At 36.1% G+C, this 11,567-nt stretch overlaps 1 protein-coding gene across 1 annotated transcript in view; it reads right to left on the minus strand.

Moving 5' to 3' along the window:
• LOC105173929 (beta-glucosidase) overlaps window positions 7,226–11,567 on the minus strand; it is a 27,036-nt gene continuing 22,694 nt past the window's right edge. The window contains exons 3-13 of the mRNA XM_020697813.1: window positions 11,365–11,423; window positions 10,835–10,910; window positions 10,655–10,732; window positions 10,469–10,556; window positions 10,008–10,311; window positions 9,644–9,759; window positions 9,350–9,567; window positions 9,206–9,237; window positions 8,235–8,337; window positions 7,853–7,961; window positions 7,226–7,735 (exon numbers count right to left, since the gene is read on the minus strand). Of these exons, the coding sequence (XP_020553472.1) occupies window positions 7,489–7,735; window positions 7,853–7,961; window positions 8,235–8,337; window positions 9,206–9,237; window positions 9,350–9,567; window positions 9,644–9,759; window positions 10,008–10,311; window positions 10,469–10,556; window positions 10,655–10,732; window positions 10,835–10,910; window positions 11,365–11,423 (1,430 nt within the window). The 3' untranslated portion in view covers window positions 7,226–7,488. The remainder of the gene's footprint in view (window positions 7,736–7,852; window positions 7,962–8,234; window positions 8,338–9,205; window positions 9,238–9,349; window positions 9,568–9,643; window positions 9,760–10,007; window positions 10,312–10,468; window positions 10,557–10,654; window positions 10,733–10,834; window positions 10,911–11,364; window positions 11,424–11,567) is intronic.

Consider the following 11,567-nt stretch of genomic DNA (forward strand, 5'->3'; position numbering starts at 1 on the left):
CACACACCACGCACAAACTCACACACACACACACCGCACATGCACACACACACACACTCAAAGACACACACACACACACAAAAAGTCGCACAAACAAGAAAATGGAAAAGCCAGGACAAGGAGGGGGCATCATTCACCAAAACTTCTCAAGTTTGTGGTCGATACAATTGAAAAAAAATGCAATAGCTGATTAGAACATATAAAAATATATTCTTGGACATCATGATCTCAACAGAAACTTGCTACACCAGATCATGATTTTTAGAGAGATTGATCCAGAAACTGGATAATATTAATCACAAAATCATTGTCCTGATGCAATTACATAAATAAAATACACTAGGAAATGCTGCAACCTTCTTTGCTCTAATATTAGCACTGGGTTCAAAGGAGCAACATTAGTTAAGCTCTTCTTGATGCTCACAGGCAGGCTTCCTCCAAAGCATGGAATAGCAACCTACAAGTAAAACAACTTTAAACTCCACGCACACACCCCACACACACACACACACAACACGCACACACCCCACACACACACGCACACCACGCACACACCCCACACACACACGCACACCATGCACACACACACACACCCACCCCACCCACACACAAAATTCCTGTAATGAGCAATAAATATTGCGAAACTATGGTGATATCCAGCACGAGAAAAAAGGGTTGTATAGATAGAAATGAAGACTTAGAAATTAAAGAAGAATAGGAAATGTAACAAGACGCAAATGACATTCGTTGGCGCAAAAGCTAAAAGCAACACCTCACTTCTTCTATGTTCAAAATAGAAGTAAAACAATTTCTACAGTGACACACACACACACACACCGCGCACACGCACGCACACACACACACACACCCACGCACCGCACACACACACACACACACACACACACACACGCACACACCGCACACACCCCACACACACGCACCCCACACGCACACACCCCACACACACGCACACACACGCACACCCCACACACACTCACACACGCACACATGCACACACACACACCGCACATGCACACACACACACACAAAAAGTCGCACAAACAAGGAAATGGAAAAACCGGGACAATGAGGGGGCATCATTCACCAAAACTTCTCAAGTTTGTGGTCGATAAAATTGAAAAAGAAATGCAGTAGCTGATTAGAACATATAAAAATATATTCTTGGACATCATGTTCTCAACAGAAACTTGCTACACCAGATCATGATTTTTAGAGAGGATGATCATATTAATCACAAAATCATTGTCCTAATGCAATTACAAAAAAGAAGAGGGACGACACACTCTTTCTTGTTCTGCTTTCCTGTTCTGTTATTGCTTCATTTCAATAAATCTTCATTCATATCAGGTAAACAAAAATGAGAATACACATTTATGCAAGCACATAAAAATGTTAAAAAACAAAATAAATAGACCACAAAGACACACAATACCCGTAATGAGCATAAAATATTGTGAAACTATGGTTTCATCCTGCACGAGAAAAGGGGTTGTGTAGATAGAAATGAAGACTTAGAAATTGAAGGAGAATGACAAATGTAACAAGACGCAAATGACATTCATTGCCGCAGAATATAAAAACAACACCTCACTTCTTCTAAGTTCAAAATAGAAGTAAAACATGTTCTATAGTGATACACACACACACCCCCACCACAAACGCACACACACACACCACACACGCACACACACACACACCGCACATGCACACACACACACACACCCCACACGCACACACCCCACACACACACGCACACCACACACACACTCACACACACACACACACCGCACATGCACACACACATACACAAAAAGTCGCACAAACAAGGAAATGGAAAAGCCGAGGCAAGGAGGGGGCATCATTCACTAAAACTTCTCAAGTTTGTGGTCGATAAAATTGAAAAAGAAATGCAGTAGCTGATTAGACCATATAAAAATATATTCTTGGACATCATGATCTCAACAGAAACTTGCTACACCAGATCATGATTTTTAGAGAGGTTGATCCAGAAATTGGATAATATTAATCACAAAATCATTGTCCTAATGCAATTACAAAAAAGAAGAGGGACGACACACTGTTTCCTGTTCTATTATTGCTTCATTTCAATAAATACTCATTCATATCAGGTAAACAAAAATGAGAATACACATTTACGCAAGCACATAAAAATGTTACAAAACAAAATAAATAGACCACAAAGACAAACAAAACAATTAATGAGCATAAAATATTGCGAAACCATTGTGTCATCCTGCACGAGAAAAAGGATTGTGTACATAGAAATGAAGACTTAGAAATTGAAGGAGAATGACAAATGTAACAAGACGCAGATGACATTCGTTGCCGTAGAAAATAAAAACAACACCTCACTTCTTCTATGTTCAAAATAGAAGTAAAACATGTTCTACAGTGACACACACACATCCCCACCGCAAACGCATACGCACACACACACCGCACACGCACACATACACACACACACACAACACGCACACACCCCACACACACACACGTACACACCACACACACACACGCACACCACCCAAACACCCCACACACACACGCACACCACGCACACATACAACACGCACACACCCCACACACACACCCCACACGCACACACACACACGTATAGCAACGCACACACCCACACGCACAGCACGCACACACACACACACAACACGCACACACACACACACGCACACACCCCACACACACACACACACACACACCCCACCCACACACAAAATATCCGTAATGAGCAATAAATATTGCGAAACTATGGTGACATCCTGCACGAGAAAAAGGGTTGTGTAGATAGAAATGAAGACTTAGAAATTAAAGAAGAATAGGAAATGTAACAAGTCGCAAATGACATTCGTTGGCGCAGAAGATAAATGCAACACCTCACTTCTTCTATGTTCAAAATAGAAGTAAAACAATTTCTAAAGTGACACACACACACACACACACGCACACGCACGCACACACACACACACACCGCACATGCACACACACACCCCACACACACGCACACCACTCACACACGCACACATGCACACACACACAAACACCGCACATGCACACACACATACTGAAAATGGGAAAGTCGGGACAAGGAGGGGGCATCATTCACCAAAACTTTTCAAGTTTGTGGTCGATAAAATTGAAAAAAAATACAATAGCTGATTTGAACATATAAAAATATATTTTTGGACATCATGATCTCAACAGAAACTTGCTACACCAGATCATGATTTTTAGAGAGATTGATCCAGAAATTGGATAATATTAATCACAAAATCATTATCCTAATAACAAAAAAGAAGAGGGACGACACACTGTTTCCTGTTCTGTTATTGCTTCATTTCAATAAATACTCATTCATATCAGGTACACAAAAATGAGAATACACATTTATGCAAGCACATAAAAATGTTACAAAATAAAATAAATAACCACAAAGACAAACAATACCCGTAATGAGCATAAAGTATTGCGAAACCATGGTGTCATCCTGCACGAGAAAAATAATTGTGTAAATAGAAATGAAGACTTAGAAATTGAAGGAAAATGACAAATGTAACAAGACGCAGATGACATTCATTGCCGCAAAATATAAAAACAACACCTCACTTCTTCTATGTTGAAATTAAAGTAAAACATGTTCTACAGTGACAAACACACACACCCCCACCGCAAACGCATACACACACACACCGCACATGCACACATACACACACACACAACACGCACACACCGCACACACACACACGTACACACCACACACACACACGCACACCACCCACACATCCCACACACACACACACCACGCACACACACCCCCCACACACACACACAACATGCACACACCCCACACGCACAGCACGCACACACACACACACACAACATGCACACACCCCACACACACACGCACACCACGCACACCACGCGCGCACACACACACACACACCCCACCCACACACACAATACTCGTAATGAGCAATAAATGTTGCGAAACTATGGTAACATCCTGCACGAGAAAAAGGATTGTGTAGATAGAAATGTAAACTTAGAAATTAAAGAAGAATACGAAATATAACAAGACGCAAATGACATTTGTTGGCGCAAAAGATAAAAACAACACCTCACTTCTTCTATGTTCAAAATAGAAGTAAAACAGTTTCTACAGTGACACACACACACATCCCCCGCACACGCACGCACACTTTCACACACACACACACACTGCACACACATACACACACACACACACACCGCACACGCACATGCACGCACACACACGCACACCACACACACACTAACACACTCACACATGCACACACAAACACACACCGTACATGCACACACAAACACACCCCGTACATGCACACATACACACACACATAAAAAGTCGCACAAACAAGGAAATGGCAAAGCCGGGGCAAGGAGGGGGCATCATTCACCAAAACTTCTCAAGTTTGTGGTCGATAACATTGAAAAAGAAATGCAATAGCTGATTAGAACATATAAAAATATATTCTTGGACATCATGATCTCAACAGAAACTTGCTACACCAGATCATGATTTTTAGAGAGGTTGATCCAGAAACTGGATAATATTAATCACAAAATCATTGTCCTGATGCAATTACATAAATAAAATACACTAGGAAATGCTGCAACCTTCTTTGCTCTAATATTAGCACTGGGTTCAAAGGAGCAACATTAGTTAAGCTCTTCTTGATGCTCACAGGCAGGCTTCCTCCAAAGCATGGAATAGCAACCTACAAGTAAAACAACTTTAAACTCCACGCACACACCCCACACACACACACACACAACACGCACACACCCCACACACGCACACACACAACACGCACACACCCCACACACACACACATACACACCACACACACACACGCACACCACCCACACACTGCACACACACACGCACACCACGCACACACCCCCCACACACACACTCACAACACGCACACTCCCCACACACACATGCACAAACCCCACCCACACATGCACACACACGCACACACCCCACACACACACGCACACCACGCGCGCACACACACACACACCCCACCCACACACACAATACCCGTAATGAGCAACAAATGTTGCGAAACTATGGTGACATCCAGCACGAGAAAAAGATAGAAGTAAGAGTTAGAAATTGAAGGAGAATGACAAATGTAACAAGACGCAGATGGCATTAGTTAGCGCAGAATTAAATTCATGGCAAAATTATATTATTTACTACGATTATATAAAATCATATTTTTAACTATATATATATATATATATTTACTTCTTCACTTGTCCAACCAAGTAAACAATTGCTTCTCAAATTCAACCAAATAAAAATTTTCAGAACATATTTAACTTCTCTCAAGACATTTATTCCAAACTATCTCATTACAAACTGTAGTAAATATTTTCTCCTACACAAATTTATTAATCGGACATACGCTAATAATAATAGTTATGTGGGTGAGGAGGGAGGCTGTCTGGGTGTGTGCTCGACGGAGGCCCCTGACAGACCGGCAAGCATTTGGTCAGACAATCAGGATGGAAACCTCCTTGGAAGCATTTCTCAAGACATTCAACGCATGTTTCTGCATTTGCTGTAGATATAATTAGGAACACCATCACCATCACTATAACCACTGCAGGTCCCGACCACCCTTTCCCCTTCATTTTTTTCTGATTTAATTTTGTGTTGCACCTCTTGCTAATTAACCTCCCCTATTTATAAGTGCGACGACAGAATTACAAGAATTTAACTTTTTTGACTTATGCCGGGCTTAGGGGGGATGCTATTTGTAATCTGTTTCGAGATTGCATGAATATGGTCTAGAATTTGCTTAACCTGAGTGGCCATATTTTCGAAATCTTCGATTCCGTGTGGAGTATTGCTATAGTTGGGGAAAATTATGGTTCGAATCAAGTTTGATCTAATTACGTCTGTTAATGAGTAGTTTAGGCTCAAGCACAAAGAAGGCTCAAATAAATTAATTTATACAAAAATTATACCCAATTCATTGAACCCAACTCAAGACCCATAGCTCTTTAGACTTGACCGAGACCTGTTTTTCGAATAGGGTTCGACCCAAATCCATTTTTTTTGCAAATCATACTAATTAAATTAATATTTTTTATTTTTACCCATAATTTATGAATAAATTCAAAATTATCGAGATCAATTCACAAATAACTCTTATTTAAAAATATTATATTATTTATTATACCATTTACAAAATAATCTTATGAAAATATTAAATCTACATATTTAATAGTAATTGAATTTAATACTTCCGTGATTAATTTTAGTACATTAGCTAATTTTCATAGTTCTTACATTTTAACCACTAATTTGCAAAATTGTGTCAACTGGGTCCTCCGACGTACGCAAAAAATGTGTTCATTTGCAGGGCACATGCTATTTAATGTGGGAATTTTTAGTCTCGTGTGGCACATTGACATCCCTCGGTCGAAACAATTCTTCATTTCTTCATTTCACTATTATCTAGCGTTATTTCAATTTTTCGCATTCTTTTTACAGAAATTTAAATTACTGACTTAAGTATGACATGCTAACATTTTCTGGTTAGATCCCCTTTGATCTTAAGACTTTCAAAAAGCTCCTTCAATTATTGTGGTGTTGTTGGACAACAATACACATCAATTTGAATATCTGGGTTGAATTAGTATCATTGATATTATATAGATCTATGATGGGTTTTAAATAGGTCCAACCTATGATTTATTAATTGTTTAAATTTATTTTTGATTTAATTATACCACATATCACTAAGTACTTCTACATTTTCTAACTTTTCATATTTTCTTACAGGAGATAAACTTTTCAAATTATTAAATCGATATTTTTCAAATTAATGAGAAACCAAAAGAAAAAAGTGAAGGACTTTACAAGATAGTGTAAAATTTCCTCTTTTTTTTTTTTTGAATAAATCTATAATGTACCATTATATATGAATTTCAATCAATATATCAAATATCAATACCTAATAATAATTTATAATAAACACATCTACAAGTAATATCAATAAATATTGAAGAAATTGATTGCAAAACTATTCGTTTCATAATTTATTTTAAAAAAATATGGTATTTTACGTTAAAAAAAATTCATTTTGTAGTTTAACAGATGAATCTTTAATCCTTAATAAAAGACTTCCATTTTCTTTCATTTGTGACTTATGCATACACGAGAAGTACTAACAGATGTACGTGATTTTTACTCGACAGACAACAACATTACCACTATAACAGGCGCTTCAAGCGCTTATTTGAGAATACAAGACATGACATTGTCCCTAAGTTCCCATAAAAGGAACCAAACAGAAAAGCCATAAAACTTAATCAAGCAAAGGGCACGACTCAAAGACGAAGCATCTCTTCTACGCTTGACTATTGGGTTAACGCTTAACGACCCTTCTTTCTTTTCGTTGTTGTGGTATCGTCTTCAATTTCTTCAATTTGTCTCTTGGTACGTGGAAGGGCGTTTTTGTTCAGGAAGTTCATGTACCATATAGCTGACTGTTTAGGATATCTGGTGTAACCATTGACATAGTCTACATAAAACATTCCAAATCGAACCGAGTATCCTTCTGCCCATTCATAATTATCAAACAATGACCACGCGAAATAACCCTTGACCCTCGCTCCCAAACTACAAAAGCAAACAACAAGTTATCTTGTTAAAGAAACAGCATTGTTCAATTAAACTCAAAACTTGTACCCTATTTGATGATTAAAATGAAAAAATTTGGACAATGATAATACTTACTCTATGGATTCCTTTACGTAGGCCAAATGATCTTGATGGAATTTGATTCTGTAATCATCCTTTATAGCTTTGGCAATTGTAAGGCTCCTGTCATTCTTTTCATTCACCCCTACATTTTACAACATAGCATGATTGAAATAACTGGCATGGTATAGAGTACCAAAATTAAAGAAAATTCTAGTTCAAATTTGGTTTGACCGAACCTAAACCAATCATATAGTAAGTGCATTATTGTCATATAATTGATGTATAATTTAGAAAAAATGATCCATCATATAGTAAGTGTGGTACACTTGTCCTGTAACCTAATCCGAACAAGAGTTTTCTCAAAATTATTTAATGCTATTAGGCACTTGAAGAAGTCAAAGAACACGACTATTACCATTCTCCGTGATGTAAATGATAGGATCATTATAGACATTCTTTGTGTGAAGAATAAGGTTTCGGATTCCGTATGGCACAATGTACAACCAATCTGAGGCAGCCTAGCATTGAATAACAACAATGACATGTCAGAAATCTTTTATATTCATGAAAAAAAATATATCTAGTTAAAATTCATTATAAATAAGGATTAAATACACTTTACATTTTTGAGCTATACCCGAGCGAGGTTGTACTTACCCTCTAAACTAACAAAATGTAACACTTAACCCTCTTGAATTAATTTGCTGGACAAAATTGCACTCATGTCATACATATTTATATTGTTCCGAATGTATTTTGAGTACTTTTTTTATACTAACTTATTTTTGGATTAGAAGAAGAAATTATATTATAGAGAAAGTAATTAATAATTTAACTAGTTCAAATAAAAAATAAAGTAATAGGAGAGTATAATAAATATACAACAAATAATAAAGATAATTAAAACTATTTCGTTGACAACTTGGTCGTAAAAACAAATAAATGATTATATCCCCGTTAACTTAGATATATTTTCTTCAATTAAATATTGATAAAGAAATTCTTGGCCACTTTTCGGAAAAAAGGGATACATGTGTTTTTATTTACTTTTTTGAAAATATATATCTAAGATATAGTTAGAGATGTTATTCATTTTTAGCTAAAACAGTCTAGTTACTTAATTTAAATAGCTAATAATTCAATTTTAAAGTAAAAAATTAAGATTCTAAATTATTTTTGTATATTTATTATTTTCACTTATTTGATTGGCCTTTATTCTTTAAAATGTAAATTACACAAGTTAGTACAAAATATTATTAAAGAATCTTCTTGTGCATTATATACATAAATTATATAAGGGTAATTTTGTCCAAAATTTTAGTGAAGGATAAGTGTATTTAACTCTATACAGGTAATGTAAAAACAATAAAACGTAGTTAATTTTACCTGTTCGCCAATTGGAACCCCATCTCGCTCCACTAAAAAGTTAGATAAAAAAATGAAGTTAATAGATGTTAGTGTTTTCAAGTTAGATAATTCAAAAGGAATAGTATATGATAATTGTTATTCAAAGAAGGTGAAAATACTTACTAAAGAATTCAACTTCTTGGTCCGTCATATAAGTTGGTGGTGTACCGGGTGCGGTAGGGTCATATGCTGCCCAATAAGTTGTGTAATAATTCAATCCCATAAAATCGAAGGATCCTTTTATCAATTTAACTTGTTCTGGTGTAAATTTAGGTAGTCGATTTCCTGCTCGTTCCCTCATAACCGGAGGATAGTCACCGGTTACTACTGGTGCTACAAACCTGAAATAGAAGAATGGAATTGAAATTGATATTTTATCGATGATGAATGAAAAGGGTATATGAAATTATTAATTACCATCCCAACATAAAATCGACAGCTCTTGAGGCAGCGTCAATATCAGCTTGAGTATTACTATAAGGTTCAAACCATCCTGACATATTGGTAACCCCAATCTTTCCACCTTGAACAGCCTGTACAAATCAAAATTTTCTTTTCAGTTGGACTTTAATTAATTTTTATACCTTAATCCATTAAGGCATTATTTCGTAGTAGTTCTATTTATATCAATGAGAAGAAAAGACTACACACTATAATAGGTAATAGATTGTAACATACACAAAGTGTTGTTAAAGTGTATCCCAACTTTATCCATTAGAGCATCAGATCTATAGATTGGAAAAAAAATTGTAAAGATGCTAATTTTGAAAAATAATCAGACCTGATAGTTTCTTCTGTATATGTCAACAGCTACAGCATGAGCAATAATCAAATGATGTCCCACAATATATGGTTCAGTTCCTGCATCTCCACCATAACAAGTCCTGTCGACTCCACGACAACATCTATGTAATACAGCATTTTTTGGACGTGGATGTGTTGAAGTTGAACCATGACCAGGTGGAAAAGATCCGAGAACATATCCATTTTTGGCGAATGTAACTGGCTCATTTTGTGTGATCCAATATTTTACCCGATCACCAAATTCAAAAAAGCATAGTTCTGCAAACTCAACAAAATCTTGCCTGTTGACAAAAAAAATTTAATTTTGGGATCATTTCAAAATTCACTTGAAGCAAGGTATAAAAATATTGACCCCTTTCATGTGGTACTGCAACTTTGTAGTCTAAGTATTAGTAAGAATTAAGAAGCTGCTTCAACACACAAAAATTGGTTACTTACACAATCCTAGGGCTTAAAAAGCCACCATACTCCTCTTCCAAGCATTGGGGAACATCAAAGTGGAAGATGGTTACGAAAGGCTCAATTCCTATATATAAAAGGAAAAGAATTAAAACATGAGATTGTAAATAATGTGTATATATATATATATTGAACTACATTATTTTAATAAAATAAAATATTAACCTTGAGCCAACAACAAGTCAATTAGATCATTATAGAACTTAATGCCTTCTCTGTTGATACCACCGCTCAATCTTCCACCTATACCATTTTAAACAACTAAGTCAGCCCTCGTTGATATTGCTTAATTAATCAACATTATGCAATGTTATCGATATTGCTTAATTAATCAAATTTTCATACCAGGCAATATTCTTGACCATGAGAGAGAAAATCTGTAAGCGTCTAAGCCCAATTTTTTCATCAACCTCACGTCTTCCTGCAATATTAATCGAGCATAAGTTAGAGTTTCTAATCCGATGATAATATATATATATATATATATGAAAGAATAAGAATTTTCAAACTGGTAGTATATGGATCATAAGGGAAATTACATTTTTCGTTCTGTAACTTAGGCCTTTTTACTTTTAATCCCAGTGATTATGGAATTCTCATATTTAGTCCCGTAATTTTAAAACAATAGCGGTTTTGGTCCCATAACACATTATCGTTAGATGTTTAATGGAAAATGCCACATAGCAGTTTAGTGCTTCGGATCAAAGTGCTATTTTTTTAAAGTTATGGGACCAAAAGTAATATTTCTATAAGTTACAGGACCAAAAGTGAGAATTTCGTAACTGATGGGACCAAAATGAAAAGGCTCTAAGTCACGGAACGAAAGTGTCATTTCCTTATAAATCACATATTCTTTTTTTTTTTTAATTAATCACCTTGACTCTATTGTAATGATCAATCGCAACACAACCATTGGAACCATCAACAATTTTACCTATCATTCCAAGAGAAATAATTAGCAACACTTAAAAGCCATACTATACAAAAGTGCTAGTACTTTATTGAGAAGCTAAATTAAAAAGTACGACATAATTCGAAAAGAAAATTCAATTCCGAGTGAAGGTAAGAGAAAATCAGA

This window comes from Sesamum indicum, linkage group LG11 (genome assembly GCF_000512975.1).
Source record: "Sesamum indicum cultivar Zhongzhi No. 13 linkage group LG11, S_indicum_v1.0, whole genome shotgun sequence".
NCBI classification, from domain to species: Eukaryota; Viridiplantae; Streptophyta; class Magnoliopsida; order Lamiales; family Pedaliaceae; genus Sesamum; species Sesamum indicum.